This window comes from Mus pahari, unplaced genomic scaffold (genome assembly GCF_900095145.1).
Source record: "Mus pahari unplaced genomic scaffold, PAHARI_EIJ_v1.1 scaffold_9788_1, whole genome shotgun sequence".
In the NCBI taxonomy this organism is placed as follows: Eukaryota; Metazoa; Chordata; class Mammalia; order Rodentia; family Muridae; genus Mus; species Mus pahari.
Window position 1 is genome coordinate 4,947 of NW_018393071.1, and position 19,289 is coordinate 24,235.

The 19,289-nt window shown below is 37.2% G+C and overlaps 1 protein-coding gene across 1 annotated transcript in view; it reads left to right on the forward strand.

The window, feature by feature from the left end:
• LOC110315338 (vomeronasal type-2 receptor 116-like) overlaps positions 1-10,500 on the forward strand; it is an 11,655-nt gene extending 1,155 nt beyond the window's left edge. The window contains exons 2-6 of the mRNA XM_021189418.1: positions 8-157; positions 949-1,176; positions 2,244-2,367; positions 7,001-7,006; positions 9,587-10,500. Of these exons, the coding sequence (XP_021045077.1) occupies positions 8-157; positions 949-1,176; positions 2,244-2,367; positions 7,001-7,006; positions 9,587-10,500 (1,422 nt within the window). The remainder of the gene's footprint in view (positions 1-7; positions 158-948; positions 1,177-2,243; positions 2,368-7,000; positions 7,007-9,586) is intronic.
• Positions 10,501-19,289: the final 8,789 nt, after the last annotated feature.

Genomic DNA, 19,289 nt, shown 5'->3' on the forward strand with positions numbered 1-19,289 from the left:
ATTCTTGCCTGGGAACATATTTGACATGGCCATGAGTGAAGAGAGTTACAATGTATACAATGCTGTGTATGCTGTGGCCCACAGTCTTCATGAGATGATTTTCAATCAATTTCAAACTCATGGAAAAGGAAAAGAGATAGCATTCTTCCCCTGGCAGGTAATGTCACTTCAGTTGTATTGTGACATCAGTACCGTGACACTCTAAGGGTTTATAAATGCACTCAAACTAGGCAATATATATTTTAGACCATTTTGGCAAAAACCTGCAAGAAAGACTGCAAAGAAGAACCACTTTTAAATCAATATGTAGTTGCATTACAAAGGGCCATACATTATTTTCCGGATAAAAATTTCAATATGAAAAATACATTTATCACAAAGATCTCACACAACAGAAAAGAAAAAGACCAAAATTATCACAATGAACGTGAAAACTTCTGAAATGCTTATATAATTAAATGATCACTCATAAGATCATTCATTTTACAGTGTGAGACTCTAAATATTTTCAAGATTTAATTGGGTATGACTGTATTTTCAAAGAAGTTGAGAGTTTTTCCTATGCACAGCCATGATTTAGAAGTGCGTGGGGGAGTTCGAGACAGGGATTCTCTGTGCAACCCTGGCTCTCTGGGAATTTATGTTGTAGACCAGGCTGGCCTTGAACTTAGAAATCTGCCTGCTTCTGCCTCCCAAGTTCTGGGATTAAAGGCATATGCCACCATTGCCCAGTGTGTCAAATTTTTTAGTGAAACTGATTGATTGTAATATTTTAAAAGCGTAATGATCTTTTCATTATCCTTGGATATCATATGTTAGATGGTATTGATCCTATATTAAAGGTGCTTTTCATATTAGGGATTAAAATCAATAGAAGAACTTTCCTGATTGTGTTTCTGATTAACTTCTTGGGAGTTTATGTATCACAAGCATATGCATCTCTTTTAGCTTCACCCTTTTCTAAAGAACAAACAACTCATCAATCATGCTGGAGACAATGTGGTATGGGATTGGAAAAGGAAATCACATGTACAGTATGACATTTTCAACTTTTGGAATTTCCCAAAAGGTCTTGGACTGAATGTGAAAGTAGGAACATTTTCTCCACATGCTCCAGAAGGCCAGACTTTGTCCATAATTCATGACATGATACAATGGGCCACCAGATCGACAGAGGTGGGTTGCATGTTACTTCAGTGTTTTCAACAGAAGTGGGTTGCATGTCACTTCAGTGGTTTTTCCAGGATGTAAAAATCAGAATTCTATTTCTAAGTGTCAAGACTCTTCATTGCTCACACAGGACCCATTCATCGAAACACAGTATAAACACCAATGAAGAGAGTTATCTTAACACCTGAGTGAACTAATTCCTTTGGAGTCAACTCATTTATTTAATATTATAAATATATAATCTATTTGGGATGATTTTTATCATTATCAGAGATCATCTGACAGATTTATTTTGATCCTGGCTTGGAAGATTCTAGTCCATGGTCAGTTGTCCTTTTGCTTTTAGGTTCCTGTCAAGACAGAAAAACATGAGTTGTGGAACTCTGTTAGCTGTTTGTTTTGCTGTTGCAAAAATGTTACCTAATGAAACAATATTGGAAGTTTTTTCGTGGCTCACAATTTGAGAGTATATTCTATCACAGCAGGAAGGTATATTCTTAGGAATGGAGACAATGGTTTATATTACATCAACAGTCAGGGTGCAAAGACTGCTGATTGCTGCAATTACTGTTCTTTCTTTCTGGCTTTTCATTTATTCAGGAAGCATAGCCAATAAATCAGGGTCACCCACTACTAGAGATGATCTTTTGACCTCCAGCAATCTAATCTATAAACAACTTTACCCATAATTCACATAGATTGCTTTCCACAATGTTTCTAAAACCTATCAAATTGATAAGAATAACTTTCACAATGGGAAAAAGTATTTGTCTTTGTATCCAAGAGTAAAGAGGCAGTAGGTTTGTAATCATACCAAGACATGATGTCAATAACCAAAAATTTTACTTCCATGACAAATCTCATAATCTTTCCAAAATTTTCTAAGGAATTCATGTTATTAAGGCCAAGCATTATCCACATGAGTTTGTGAAAGACTCATTAGGAGTAAATACAATTCAACTATCTGCATTTAGAGAAATTGACATAAACAAATTAATGGTTCTACATTCAAAAACACTCTATGAAGATGCCATAAAAACCTGACCATTTGCTATCATACATTCCTTTCTCAGATGCCGAGGTCTGTATGCAGTGAGAGCTGTCATCCTGGATTCAGGAAAACCCACCAGGAGGGCAAGGCTGCCTGTTGCTTTGACTGCACTCCTTGTTCAGAAAATGAGATTTCCAATGAGACAGGTAAATATTAGTCATGAACAAAACATTCATGTGCAATGTCGAAGCAAATGAAAAACATGTGTAATTGATCTGCAGTCAGTTCACTTCAGTGAAGATAATTCTCTTCCTTCCAAATGTCAGAAAATCATGGGTTACAGTTCATTTTCTCACATAAATAATAATACACTTGACATTGAAATTCATACCTGCTTTTGTGTTTTTCAAACATTGTGGTTATGGCTGCCCACAGAAAACCATTCTATCCGTAACAAAGTAATATGCTTCATTTCACCATACATTTTGGCTTAGTTTTTTTCTACTGATATGACAAAGCAAAATGACCAAGCAACTTATAAAAGAAGACATTTAATTGGCTTATATTTGACATATATGGTAGTTTGAATGAGGATGACCCCTATATGCTCATATGTTTATATACTGGTCTATACTTATGGAACTGTTTGAGAAGGATTAGGAGGTATGGCAATGTTCAAAGAGGATTGTCACTGAGGGTAAGTTTGGAGGTATCAACATCCCACATCATTTCCATTTAGCATTCACTCTCCACCTCTTCCACCTCTCCCTTTCCCTTTCTTTGTCCACCTCCCACATGCTTTCTTGATCAGATGAAAAATTTCAACTATTTTTTCAGGTCCATTCCTTCTTATAGCTTCTGTGTTCTCCATCTGGAACTGTGATTTTACAAGTTAAATTCTTTCTTTCTTTTATCACTTTCCTTGCTCACGATGTCTCTTCTCAGCAGTGGAAAATTAACTAAACAAAATGACAACAGTAAATGTTGAGAGATCACATGCTAATCCACTAGTAGGGGTCAAGGAAGGCACACTATGAACTGCAAGATCCTTAAAGCCCTTCCAAAGCAAAAATACCTCTTTCTCCCAGCAGAGCCACTCCTCCTAATTCTTTCCAAATAGTTCTGTCAATTAGGGGCAAGGCATACACATATGTCATGGGGAGATATTTTCATTCCAACAAACACATTTTGCTCTCTGACCCCCATGTTCTTGTTATCAAGTCATAATGTAATTTTTTACTTTAAAATTTACATATATATATATATATATATATATATATATATATATATATATATATATAGTGTTGTACAACAAATCCTGAACATAGTTTCCCCTCCTCCCAATCATTGACCCCAACCTCCCCTGTCCATCCAAATCTAATGCTCTTCCAGTTCCCTTCAGAAAATGGCAGAAATATCAACTGAACATGACATAACAAGATGCAATGAAACTAGGCATAAACCCTCATTTCAAGGCTAGACAAGAAAACCAAGTAGGAAAAAAAAGGTTCCACAAGCAGGCAAAATATCAGTTCCACCACCGCTTCCCTATTAGGAGTTCCATTTAAAAAGAAAAAAAATATTTACATTATAAAACCATGGAATGTATGGAAACAGCCTATCACAGACCAATGCAGACTCCATGATTACTACTTAAATATCTGTGAGCCCATCTACAAGCCAAGCTTAGTTGATTCAGGTAATCCGGTTCTCCTGGTGACTCTGGCCCCTCTGGCTCCTAAAATCCTCCCTCCCCTTCTTCTATGCAGTTCTCAAGATCACTATAATATTTGGCTGTGGGTATCTGGATCTACTCCCATCAACTGCTAAAGGAAGCCTCTCTAATAATGATTTGGCAAGGCTTCTATCTAGGTGTATAGCAGAATGTCATTCAGAATCACTTCATTGAATCTTTTGGTCAGTCATGTTTGATTCTACCTTAGGTCTCTGAACCATTCACTTCAGGTTCCTAGCCATCCAGGTAGTGCCTGGCAAAGGATCCTTCTCCTGGCTTGGGCCTCAAAATAGATCACTCCTTGGTTGGCCACTCCCACAAGCTCTGAGCAGCCATTGCCCTAGCACATCTTGCTGACAGGATAGGTCAAAGGTTTTCACACTGGGATGGTGTCCTAGTGCCAACACTAGGAGCCTTGTCTGGTTGCAGAACCTGGCCAGTTTAGATTCCATATTTTACATTACTACAAGTCATTTGTAGTCACTTTCATAGGTTTTAGTATATTTCCCACTCTACTGTTTCTACATAATTCCCTAAATGTTCATCTATTGCAGGTGGCTATACCTATATTTTCTCCTTCTATCCCTTCTCCATTGTATAATTTCTGTTCCTATCCACCCCCAGTCCACCCACAAATTCTTTACTATTTTCCTTTTTCACGCAGATCCATGCATCCTCCATTGAGCCAAAGTTGTTACTCACCCTCTACTGGGTCTGTGGATTGTAGTGTGATCTATTTGCTTAACAACTAATATCCATTTATAAGTGATAGCATATCTTGTTTGGCTTTTTGGGTCTGAGTTGCCTGACTCAGAATGGACTTTTCTAGTTTCATCTATATGACTGAAAATTTCTTTATTCATTCATGAATTGAGGGATATCCAGGTTGCTTCCGGTTTCTGGCTGTTATTTGAAAAGCCACTGTGAACATAGTTGATCAAATGTCCTTTTGGTAGGATTGGGCACCTTTTGAGTTTATTCCAAAAAGTGGTCTAGCTGGGTCTTGAGGTAGGTCAAGTACCAATTTTCTGATGAACCACCATACTGATTTCCATAGTGGCTGTATAAGTTTGCAAGTCCACCAGCAGGAGAAGAGTGTTGGTCTTGCTCTACAACATGATGGTAGAAGGAGTCAGTTGTATCATGGACCTTAGGCATTCTAGCAAGCATGAGACAGATTTGCAAAAGCATTTTCATTAATATTATCCTGATGGCTAAGAATGTTGATATTTTCTTTAATTATTTCTTAGGCATTTGAGATTCTGCTATTGGGAATCTCCTGTTTACAGCTGAATATCACTTTATTTGATTTTTTAAAAAATGTATATCTTTATCCACCCTTCCTGTCCTCAAAGTATTCCGTGATACAAGTGCTCCCCCAATTCCACCTGCTGGAAGCGGTAGAAGTCCCCATTTGAGTGTCACCACATAATACTAACATACCTCTGCCCTACACATCAAGTCATTGCTGGACTAGGCACATCCTCTGAGACCAGAAGAGTCCATCTAGGGACGAGGAATCCACAGGCAGGCAAGCAGCAGACTCAGGTACAGCGCCTACTCCATTTGTTGGAGGATCTGCATGTCCTAGAGATTTGCTTTCTTTTTCCATTTGTATTTCTGTCCTTGCATAAGTGGGTTTATGTCTAAGTGTTCAGCTCAATTTCATTGATCAACATGTCTGTTTTTATGCCAATACCATGAAGTTTTTACTTATATAATTCTGAGATACATCTTTTCTTAATTATTTTATTAGATATTTTCTTCATTTACATTTCAAATGCTATCCCGAATGACCCCTTTACCATCCCCCCACTTTGCTCTCCTGCCCACTCACTACCACTTCTTGGCCCTGTCGTTCCCCTGTATGGGGCCTATAAAGTTTTCAAGACCAAGGGGCCTCTCTTCCCAGAGATGGCTGACTAGGCCATCTTCTGCTTTATATGCAGGCTGATTAAGGGATGGACCCCCTACTGGGTCAGTCTCTGTGTTGTCGATCCTTTCATCTTAGCTCCAAACTTTGTCTCTGCAACTTCTTTCATGAGTATTTTATTCTCTATTTTGGGGAGGAATGTATCCATGTGTTGGTCTTCTTCTTGATTTTGTTGTGTTTTGGAGATTGTATCTTGGGTATTCTGTTTCTGGGCTAATATCCACTTATCAGTGAGTGCATATCAAGTGCGTTCTTTTGTGATTGGGTTACTGAGGTACATCTTGAAATCAGGAATAGTTATAACTTCAAAGTTCTTTCATTATTCATGGTTGTTTTATTTACTTGGTATTTTTTTTCTATATGAAATTGAGTATTTGCATTTCAAAGTCTGTTGTTATGGCCCTCTTTTCATTTTTGACATTGTTAATTCAAATATTCTCTCTGTCAGTTTGGATTAAAAATTTTTCTATCTTGTTGATTTTTCTCAAAGAACCAATGTTTTGTTTCATTAATTCTTTGTATTGTTCTATTTATTGCTGCTTTGTTGATTTCAGCGCTATGTTTGATGATTTTGTGCCTTCTTCTCTTGGATATTTTTCCTTCCTTCTGTTCTAGAGCTTTTATGTGTGCTGTTTAGTTGTTATTTTGAGATCACTCCACTTTCCTTATTAAACTACTTAATGATATGAACTTTTCTCTTAGCTTGGCTTTTATTCTGTCCCATAAGTTTGGGTATTTTTTGCCTTAATTTTCAATAAATTCTTTGTACTCCTTAAATTCTTTCTTTATTTCTGCCTTAACCCCACAGCAGTGAGTTATTCAGGTTCCATGAGCTTATAAGATTTCTGTTGTTGTTGAAGTCTAAGTTAAATCATGATGGTCTGATAAGACACAGGAGATATTTCAATTTTCTTCAATCTGTTGAGACTTACATTGTGGCCAAGCATGTGGTCAATTTTTGAGAATGCTTTGTGATGCTCTGAGAAAAAGGTATGTTCTTTTTGGTTTGAGTAAAATATTCTGAAGATATCCATTAGTTCATTTGATCCATAATTTCTTTTAACTCTTTTATTTATTTGTTTAATTTTTGTTCACTTGTAAGAGTAGGATATTGAAGTCTTTCACTATTAATGTGTATGTGATTTATATTTTGATGATAGTCCTTTTACAGATGTGGGTACTATTGCATTTGTGGCATAGATATTCAAAATTGAGAAATCATCTTGGTAGATTTTTTTCTTTGGTGAGTGTGAAATGTTTTTCTCCATCTCTTTGATTGAATTTAGTTTTAAGTCTATCTCGTTAGATACTATAATAGTTATACATAGTTGATTCTTGGGTCCATTTGCTTGAAAACACTTTTTCCAAACCTGAAATGTAAATGAAGTAAATACCTAATAAAAATTGAAAAAAAAAGACTTTCAGCATTTCTTTCTTTTTTTTATTATTTTATTTAAATTTCAAATATTATCTCGAAAGTTCCCCATACCCTCCCCCCGCCCCTGCTCCCCTACCCACCCACTCCTACTTCTTGACGATGGCCTTCCCCTGTGCTGCTTCTTATAAAGTTTGCAAGACCAAAGGGCCTCTCTTCCCAATGATGGCAGGCACTGGCATAGCCTCACAAGTGGCCCGCTATATCAGGGTCCCTTCAGCAGAGGAGAGAGAAATTGAGGTAATGATAATAGAGTTAGCTTCACTGACAAAGTGAATGAGTTTTGAACATCTAATATCCAACATAGCGAGTAGCATTAATAATGTATATTTGAGATTTGTTAATGGGACACATTTTACACATTCTCAGCATGCATGCCATGACACTCATGTGAGGTGAGGGATCTGCCAATGAACTCATAGTTTTTAATGGCTGAGTAGTACTTTATTGTATAAATGTACCACATTTTCTGTATTCATTCCTCTGTTCAAAGAGGTCTGGGTTTTTCTCAAGCTTCTGGCTATAAAAAATAAAGCTACTGTGAACATGGTGGAGCAAGTGTCATTGTTATATATTGGAGAGTCTTTTGGGTATATACCAAGGAGCAGTATAGCTGAATCCTCAGGTAGAACTGTTTCCATTTTCTGAGGAAATGCCTGGTGATTTTCAGAGTGGTTGTACCAGTGTGCAATCACACCAGCAATAGAAGAATTTTCCTCTTTCTCCACATCCTCAAGAGCATCTGCTGTTACCTGAGTTTTTTTTTTTTTGTTGTTGTATTGTTTTTGCTTTTTTTTATTTGTTTGTTTTTCAAGACAGGGTTTCTCTGTGTAGCCCTAGCTGTCCTAGAACTCACTCTGTACACCAAGCTGGCCTCAAACTCAGAAATCTGCCTGCCTCTGCTTCCCAAGTGCTGGGATTAAAGGTATGCACCAACTGAGTTTTTTATCTTAGGCACTCTGATTGGGTCATTTTTATTTGCATTTCTCTGATGACTAAAGATGTTGAACGTTTCTTTAGCTGCTTCCCAGCCATTCAAAATTCTTCAGCTGAGAATTCTTTATTTAGCTCTATACCCCATTTTTATAAGGTTTTTTTGGTTTTCTTGAGTCTAAGTTCTTGAATTCTTTGCATATATTGGATATTAGCCCTCTATGGAACATAGAGGGCTAATAAAGATCTTTTCCCAATCTATAGTTGGCTAATTTGCCCTGATGACAATGTCTTTGGACTTATGGAAGATTTCCATTTTATGAGATCTCATTTGTCTACGGGTGATCTTAGAGCATGGGTCATTGATGTTCTTTTCAGGATATTTTCCCTGTACACTTGTGTTTCAGGTTCTTTGCTACTTTCTCTTCCATTAGACTCAGTGTATCTGATTTTATGTGGAGATCCTTGGTCCACTTGGACTTGGGTTTTTTGTACAAGTAGATAGGAATGGATCAGTTTGCCTTCTTCTACATGCTGACTGCCACATGAACCAGCACAATTTGTTGAAAATGCTGTCTTTTTCCCAAGGGATCGTTTTGACTTCTTTTACAAAGATCATGTGAACTTATGTGTGTGCAATTATTTCTAGGACTTCAATTCTATTTCATTGATCTATCTGTCTATCTGTGTACCAATGCCATGCTGTTTTTATCACAATTGATATATAGAATATATTGAGGTCAGGGATGGTGATTCCCCCCAAAGTTCAATTATTGTTAGAGATTAGTTTTTGATGCCCTGATTTGTATGTTACTCCAGGTGAATTTGAGAATTCCTATTTCTATCTCTAAGAAGAATTGATTTGGAATTTTGATAAGGATTGTATTGAATCTGTACATTGCTTTTGGTAAGATGGCCATTTCTACTATGTAAATACTGCCAATGTAGGCACATAGGAGATCTTACCATCTTGTTGGGCCATCCTCTTAGATTTATTTCCACAGAGTTTTCCACAGAAGTTTTTGTCACACAGATCTTTCATTTGCATAGTTAGAGTCACTTATTTGGTTAGAGCCAAAATAGGGTTATGTGGTGTATTTCAGTGTTTTGATGTCTTCTAAAGCAGATCCAAATCTGTCCCTAAATTCAGGAGTACCATGTGCATAAAAACAGAGGAAGAAGCATTGGGGATTTTTAATTAATATCCACATCAAGTAAAGGAAAATTAAGTTTAGAAATATCTGGAAAATGTTTTTATGTTTGAATCGTAAACAAAGCAAGATGGTCTGATAACGGTGCACTGTGCTGGAGCTAGGAAATGCCTTAGGATATAAGGATATAAGGGGAAACCAGACTATGCACTCACTATAAATTGCATTCCTGATATAGATCAGTGTGTGACATGTCCAGAAACTCACTATGCAAACCCAGAGAAGACACACTGCCTACAGAAAACTGTGACATTTCTGGCCTATGATGACCCCTTGGGGAAGACATTCAGCTTTATGTCTCTGGGCTTTTCCTCACTCACAGCTGTTGTTCTTATGGTGTTTCTGAAGAACAGAGACACCCCCATTGTCAAGGCCAATAACCTGACTCTTAGCTACACCCTGCTCATCACTCTCACCCTCTGTTTTCTCTGTCCCTTGCTCTTCATCAGCCGTCCTAGCACAGCCACCTGTGTCCTTCAGCAAAACATTTTTGGACTTCTTTTCACTGTGGCTCTTTCTACTGTGTTGGCCAAAACTATCACTGTACTTATTGCCTTCAAGATCACTTCTCCAGGAAGAATGAGGAGATGGTTGCTGATGTCAAGAGCCCCTAATTACATTATTCCCATCTCTACCCTGATCCAAGTTATTCTTTCTGGAATTTGGCTGACAACATCTCCTCCCTTTATTGATAAAGACACTTACTCAGAACATGGACACATCATCATCATTTGCAACAAAGGCTCAGCTATTGCATTTCACTGCACCCTGGGATATTTGGGAGCACTGGCCCTAGGGAGCTACTTTATGGCTTTCTTGTCCAGAAATCTGCCTGACACCTTCAATGAAGCCAAGTTCCTGGCTTTCAGCATGCTGGTGTTCTGCTGTGTCTGGGTCACCTTCCTCCCTGTCTACCACAGTACCAAGGGGAAGATCATGGTGGCTATGGAAGTCTTCTCTATCTTGGCTTCCAGTACATCACTCTTAGGCATCATCTTTGTCCCCAAGTGCTACATCATATTACTAAGGCCAGAAAAGAACTCACTTCATTATATCAGGGATAATACACATACTAGGAGAAAAAAACCTTAAAGAATAGTTTCTGTGTTTTCCTAAATTAAACAACATATTTGAAGGCTTATTGTTCTTCAGCATCTGAAAACTCACATATAAAGTTATAATGTGGTAGTTAATGCCACAGACTATTATTTTTTTGAGAATCATATTAGGTTAATCCCCTTTTATGTTGAAATATAAGTTGTGTTTATAGTCTAATTCCAGTATTCACTATCATTTTTCTTCATTTAGTTTGCTTTTGAAATTCTTATTGGCGAGTTCTTTCCCTTTCATCATTCACATATTTTATTAATTTGACACCTGTATTTCACAAAGATTTATTTCCTCTATCAATTACATGTGCTAACAGATTCAAATCATATATGTAAACCTTGCCTCTTTGAAGTATCTGTATATTTGACATTCAATACAGCAAAATTGTGTCAATATATCACTTTGTTTCTGAAGTCATGACATTTCATAAAATTGTCACACTTTTCTTTCATATATGTTTTATTCTGAAGAAATCTAATTCCTTTGTACTTGATGGAGTAGTTCATGAAGATTATTATATTCCAGGTCATTGTAAAATAAGCTCCATACTAGGGTATTACAAACTTAGGACCTCATTTTATTCCATATTGAAAAATGTTAACTTGAAAAACAAATTTGTAGTCAATATGTGAATTACGGTAATATAAAGAGTGCAGGTGTAACTAATCCCTCTGACTCTGTATTCACTTCTCTGTTATACTTTAAACACCTAAGCAGCCTTTATCCTTTTATTTCTTCAAAGTTCATCACTTTTTGTTAACTTGGTAAAAATTGATTTGTTATTCAAATATGCTTTTAAAAATGCTTTATTGTAATTATTTGCCTATGTTAATCAGGAAAGAGAGAGAGAGAGAGAGAGAGAGAGAGAGAGAGAGAGAGAGAGAGAGAGAATGAATAGGGGGATTCAAGACTCAGTTTCTCTGTTTAGAAAACCCTCACTTTCCTGAACATATTTTGTAGACCTGGCTACTCTCAAGCTCACAGAATCCACCTGCTTCTACCTCTCAAGTCTTGGTATGATTAAAAGCATGTGCTACCACCCCCAGCCTGTAATTTTCTTCTTTATTGTGCATCTTTCTGGCTTTTGCTATCAGTGTGATGCTATCCCTGCAGAAAGGTTTTATTTCTTTATTAGATATTTTCTTTATTTACATTTCAAATGCTATCCCAAAAGTTCCCTAAACCCTCCTCCTGCTACTGCTCCCCTCCCCACCCACTCCCACTTCTTGGCCCTGGCGTTCCCCTGTGCTGGGTTATATGATGTTTGCAAGACCAAGGGGCCTCTCTTCCCAATGATGTTTGATTAGGCCATCTTCTGCCACATATGCAGCTAGAGACTCGAGCTCAGGGGGTACTGGTTAGTTCATATTGTTGTTCCACCTACAGAGTTGCAGCCCCCTTCAGTTCCTTGGGTACTTTCTCTAGCTCCTTCTTTGGGGGCCCTGTGTTCCACCCAATAGCTGACTGTGAGCATCCACTTCTGTGTTTGCCAGGCACTGGCATAGCCTCACAAGAGGCCGCTATATCAGGGTCCCTTCAGCAGAATCTTGCTGGTATGTGCAATAGTAGAAGAAAGTTTTTCTAGTTTATAGTTTAATTTGAGAATATTTGAGATCTTCTACAGGAATTAGTGAGATGGCTTAGTAGTTAAGAGCACTGGCTGTTCTTCAAGGATAGTAGTAGGATTTAATCCCCAACATACACATCTTGGCTTAGGGCTAACTATAACCCCATTTCAGGAGCACACAAGACCCTGTTCTGATATCTACAAGCACCAGACATGAACAGATTGCAAGGCATAAATATAAGCCAAGCACATTTGTGTATGCAGTAAAACAATTTGGGGGGAGTTTTACATGGCAGGGTTTCTCTAGGTAGGTCTGGCTGTCTTAGAACTCATTCTCTACGTCAGCCGGGCCTCAAACTCACATTGATTCATGTTCCTCTGCCTTCCAATAGCTTGGACTAAAGGCATCTACCACCAAACCTGGATAAAACAAAAATTTAAATATAATATTGACATATAGAAAAATTCTGATAAATTCATTAGTTTGTATATTGTAGTCTGTTTTCTTATTAGTTTTATTATAGTATTTTCTATTTTATGCATACTGGAGCTTTCCTGAGTACATGTTTGTGCATTCCAGGCATGTACATCAAAAGATTATTTCAGATTCATTTAGAACTGGAGTTATAGATGACTGTCAGCTGCCATGTGAACACTCGGAACAAATCTAAGTCCAGTGGAATATCAACCAGTGCTCTTAACTCTTGATCCATCTCCCTAGTAGTTGAAATACTCTATGCCTTTTTCTGTCACATTTATTACCATATAGCTACCCAATGATGTATCATAACTTGTATTTGAAAATCCATCTCTTTATGTCATATTTCCTGAATTAGTGCAATACAACTCTTTAAGGTATCTTGTCTTGGGGGGCGGCAGATTGGATTTCATGGTGTTTCTATTAGATACTCTATTTTTCAATAGAATCTCAATAGTTTGCATCTACTAGTACTTTCTTTTGTTCAATTTAGTTAAGGATTTCATACTCTTATCTATCTTCAAAAGAATAATTGTTCTTTATTTCATCTACTCTCTATATCATTATTTTGTATTTGTTGTCTGTGTACACTTTTTCAGGCCAAAACATAAATTTTCTATATTAGTTTGTTCTCACATCTATGGTGTCTTAAGATACATTAAGTTACTTGTTTGTAATCTACCTTGCTTTGTAACTTAGATATTTAAAACTGCAAATGTACCTGCCAGGATGGCCTTCATTTTATCCCATGGATTTTAACATTTTCTTATTCATTTTCAACCAATTAAAAGACATTTTCAGTTCTATCATAATTTCTTCTCTGAGCTATCCAGTACTCATTCGTGTGTTGTTTATTCTTCACATGTCTTTTTATTTTCTGTCATTTCTTTTGCAGTTGATTTCTGTCTTAATCCCTTTGTACTCCAGAATACAAAAAGTTATTTCAAGTTATGCATATTTGTTGATACTTTTTCTGTGTCCTAATGTGAGATCTGTTTTAGACAGGTGTGTGGATTCATTTCTGGGTCTTCAATTCTATTCCATTGATCTACCTGTCTGTTGCTCTACCAGTACCATGCATTTTTAAATCACAATTGCTCTGTAGTACAGTTTAAGTTTAGGCATGGTGATTTGACCAGAGGTTCTTTTATTGTTGAGGAAGGTTTTTGCTATCCTAGTTTTTTTATTATTCCAGATGAATTTACAAATTGCCCTTTCTAACTCATTGCAGAATTGAGTTGGAATTTTGATGGTGATTGCATTGAATCTGTAGATTGCTATTGGCAGGATGGCCATTTTGACTATGTTAATGCTCCCAATCCATGAGCATGGGAGATATTTCCATCTTCTGAGATCTTCAATTTCTTTCTTCAGAGACTTGAAGTTCTTATCATATAGATTTTTCACTTACTTATAGTCACAACAATGTATTTTATATTATTTGTGACTATTGTGAAGGGTGTTGTTTCCCTAATTTCTTTTTTAGCCTGTTTATCCTTTGTGTAGAGGAAGGCCACTGATTTATTTGAGTTAATTTTATATCCAGTTACTGCACTGAAGCTGATTTTCAGTTTTAGGCATTCTCTGGTGAACCTTTTAGGGTCACTTGTATGTACCATCATATCATCTGCTAATAATGATATTTTGACTTCTTCCTTTCCAATTTGTATCCTCCTTTTGTTGTCGGATTGCTCTGGCTAGGACTTCAAGTACTATATTGAATAGGTAGGGNGAAAGTGCGCAGCCTTGCCTAGTCCCTGATTTTAGTGGGATTGCTTCGAGTTTCCCTCTATTTACTTTGATGTTGGCTACTGGTTTTCTGTAGATTTCTTTTATTATGTTTAGGTAGGGGCCTTGAATTCCTGATCTTTCCAAGACTTTTATCATGAAGGGGTGTTGGATTTTGTCAAATGCTTTCTCAGTATCTCATGAGATGATCATGTGGTTTTTGTCTTTGAGTTTTTGTATTTTATTTTATTTTATTTTTTATTAAAACTCCAGTTTATTATGTGGCTCTTGGTTATCTGAGCAGTTTATTCATGACTATCTTTTTTTTCTTCAATTTTTATTAGGTATTTACTACATTTACATTTCAAATGCTATCCCTAAGGTCCCCTCTGTTCCCCTACCCACTCACTTTCACTTCTTGGCCCTGGTATTACCCTGTACTGGGGCATATAAAGTTTGCAAGACCAAGAGGCCTCTCTTTCCAGTGATGGCTGACTAGGCCATCTTCTGCTACCTATGCAGCTAGAACTCTGGGGGTACTGGTTAGTTCATATTTTTGTTTCACCTATAGGGTTGCAGACCCCTTCAGTTCCTTGGATACTTTCTCTAGCTCCTCTATTGGGGGCCCTGTGTTCCAACTGTTAGCTGACTGTGAGCATCCACTTCTGTGTTTGCCAGGCACTGGCATAGCCTCACAAGAGACAGCTATATCAGGGTCCTTTCAGCAAAATCTTGCTGGTATATGCAGTAGTGTCTACATTTGGTGGCTGTTTATGGGATAGACCCCCTCGATGGTCTATCCTTATGTCTCAGCTCCAAACTGTGTTTCCGTAACTCCTTCATTGGGTGTTTAGTTCCCAATTCTAAGAAGAGGCTAATTGTCCACATTTTGGTCTTCATTCTTCTTGAGTTTCATGAGTTTTACAAACTGTAAATTGAATAGGTTGAGAGATAGTGGGCAGCCTTGTCTAGTCCTGGATGGTCCATCCTTTTGTCTTAGCTCCAAACTTTGTCTCTGTAACTCCTTCCATGCGTATATTGTTGCTATTTTTGTGATGCTATCTGGGATTGCATGCTTCCCTCATTTGTTCTCAGTTTGTAATGAATAAAGCATGTTTGAAAAAAAAAGAAAAATATGCGGGATATTTGGGTTTAGATGATAGAAATGGCTTGGATGCAAAGAAATTTTGTGGATAGAAGGGAATGGCCTTCAAATAAGAGTAGGGCCAGATAGTTCTCAGTGGAATGGTTCAATATGACATAGAATATGTCTGTGGTTTGGGGGATGATTAAAAAGTATCTTGGATCATTCCTAGAGCTTTTATTTCAGAAATGGCAGAAAAAGCCAGATAGATTAAGATATTGATTGTGGAAACAATTAAAAATGAGGGTTTTTAGAAAAGGTGTGAATAGGGATTTTAAGGATAGATCCTGGATAAGAATGTGGGAAGTCTCTATATGTTATAGTTTAATGGATATTGCATTAAGATACTTGACGGTGGATGTAGAAGCATGGAGGTTGTCTAAAGCAAAGGTTGATATGAACATAGTAGGCTTGATATGGGATTAGTGGTAAATTTATATGTGAATTTTAAGAGAAGTACTATTAGGTCCAGCTTGTTCCTATTGCTGGGGCAGATCATCAGCTTGTCTGCCCCTCTGAAGACATCAGAGTCTAAAGTTGTCCCAGGAGATCTGCTGCACACAGGACAACAGGGTGTATCATCAGCATCTCTGCCCCTCTTAAGATCCCACATTTTGCAGGCCTCCCAGGAGATCTGCAGCAGCCAGGGCCAAAGGTGTCCCAGGAGACCTGCAGCAACCCAGGGACACAGGGGGCAGGTTCCAAACAGAGAAACCCAGGTCAGTTAATACTAGAGATAACCAGATAGTGAGAGGCAAATACAAGATCATAGTAACAGAAGTCAATATACTTTGGCATTATCAGAATCCAGTTTTCCACCACAGCAAGTCCTGGATACTCCAACACACCTGAAAACCAGGATACTCACGTAAAAACCCCATCTCATGGATATAATAGAGTCCTTTAAGGAAAACACAAAGAACTCACTGAAAGAATTGCAGGAGAACACAGATAGACAGCTAGAAGCCCTTAAAGAGGAAACATAAAAATCCCTTAAATAATTACAGGAAAACACAACCAAACTGGTGAGGGAATTGAACAAAACAATCCAGGATCTAAAAATGGAATTAAAAACAATAAGGAAATCACAAAGGTAGACAACATGGGAGAAAGAAGTCCTAGGAAAGAGATCAGGAGTCATAGATGCAACTACCACCAAACAGAATATAAGAGATAGAAGAGAAAATCTCAGGTGCATAGGATTCCATTGAAAACATTGACACAACAATCAAAGAAAATGCAAAATGTAAAAGTATCCTAACCCCAAACATCCAGGAAATCCAGGACACAATGAGAAGACCAAACCTAATGATAATCCATATAGAAGAGAGCAAAGATTCCCACCTTAAAGGGCCAGTAACTATCTTCAACAGAAGTATAGAAGAAAACTTGCCTAACATAAAGAAAGAGATGTCCATAAACATACAAGAAACCTACAAAATTCCAAATAGGTTGGACCAGAAAAGAAATTCCTCTTGTCTCATAAATGTCAAAACACCAAAGGCACAAAAGACAAAAGAATATTAAAAGCAGTAAGGAAAAAGTCAAGTATCATATAATGGTAGACCTATTAGAATTACACCAGTCTTCTCACCAGAGACTATGAAAGCCAGAAGTTCTTGGACATATGTTATACAGAAAGTAAGAAAACACAAATGCCAGTCCAGGCTACTATACCCAGCAAAACAGTCAATTATCATAGATGGAGAAACCAAAGTATTCCATGACAAAACCATTATCACATTGTATCTTTCCACGAATCTAGCTTTTCAAAGGATAACAAAGGGAACTCTCCGACAAAAGGAGGGAAACTATGCCCTTGAAAAAGTAAGAAAGTAATCCTTCGACTAACCAAATGAAGGTAGCCAGAAGAACAGAATCCTAACTCTGACAGCAAAAATAATAGGAAGCAACAATTAATTTTCTTTAATATCTCTTCATTTCAATGGAGTCAATTCCCTAATAAAAAGACATAGGTTAACAGTCTGGCTATATAAACTGGACCCAACATTTTGCTGCGTACAGGAAATGTACTTCAGGGAAAAAGACAGACTCTACCTCAGAGAAAAAGGCTGGAAAACAATTTTCCAAGAAAATGGTCCCAAGGAACAAGCTGGAGTAACCATTCTAATATCAAATAAAATAGACTTTCAACCTAAAGATCTCAAAAAAGATAAGGAGGGACAATTCCTACCCATCAAAAATAAAATTTATCAAGATGAACTCTCAATTCTGAACATCTATGCTCCAAATGGAAGGGCATCAACATTCATTAAAGAAACTTTGCTAAAACTCAAAGCACACATTATATCTCACACATTAATAGTGGGAAAGTTCATCACCCCACTCTCATTAATGGACAGATCCTGGAAACAGAAGACAGAGACACAGTGAAACTTACAGAATTTATGAAACAAATGCATTTAACAGACAACTACAGAACATTTTATCCTAAAACAAAAGGATACACCTTCTTCTCAGCACCCCATGGTATCTTCTCCAAAATTGACCACACAACCGGTCACAAAACAGGCCTCAACAGATACAAAAATATTGAAATTATTCCATGCATCCTATCAGATCACCACAGACTAAGCCTGATCTTCAATAACAACATAAATAATAGAAATCCCACATACTTGTGGAAGCTGAACAACACTCTACTCAGTGATAACTTGGTCAATGAAGAAATAAAGAAATTAAAGGCTTTTTAGAGTTTAATGAAAATGAAGCCATAATATACCCAAACTTATGGGACACAGTAAAAGCAGTCCTAAGAGGAAAATTCATGGCTCTGAGCGCCTCCATAATGAATCTGTAGTGAGCATACAGTAGCATCTTGACAGCTGTAGAACAAAACGAAGCAAACTCACCCAAGAGGAGTAGATAGCAGGCAGTAATCAAACTGAGTGCTGAAATAAACCATGTGGAAACAAAAAAGAATTATACAAAGAATCAGCCAAACTAGGAGCTGTCTCTTTGAGAAAATCAATAAGATAGATAAACCCCTAAGATAGCCATTCTAAGTAGATTGCATAGAGACAGTATCCTAATTAACAAAATCAGAAATGAACAGGGAGATATAACAACAGAACCTGAGGAAATCCAAAACATCATCAGATCCTACTACAAAAGGCTATATTCAACAAAACTGGAAAACCTGGATGAAATGGACAATTTTCTAGTCAGATACTAGGTACCAAGGTTAAATCAGGATCAGATTAATGATCTAAACAGTCTCTTATCTCCTAAAAAAAGTAGAAGCAGTCATTAATAGTCAACCCCCCCCCCCAAAAAGCCTAGGACTAGATGGGTTTAGTGTAGAGTGCTATCAGACCTTCAAAGAAGACCTAATTCCAATACTTCTCAAATTATTTCACAAAATAGAAACAGAAGGTACTCTACCGAATTTTTTCTATGATGCCATAATTACTCTGATACCTAAACCACACGAAGACCCAACAAAGAAATAGAACTTCAGACTGATTTACGAATATTGATGTAAAAATACCCAATAAAATTCTCGCAAACTGAATCTAAGAACACATCAAAATGATCATCCATCATGATTAAGAAGGCTTCATCCCAGGGATGCAAGGATGGTTCAATATACAGAAATCCATCAACTTTATCCATTATATAAACAAACTCAAAGACAAAAACCACATGATCCTCTAATGACATGCTGAGAAATCATTTGACAAAGTCCAACACCCCTTTCTTCGAAAGATCAGGAATTCAAGGCCCATACGTAAGCATAATAAAAGCAATGTATAATGAACCAGTAGCCAACATCAAACTAAATGGTGAGAAACTGGAAGCAATCCCGCTAAAATCAGGGACTAGACAAAGCT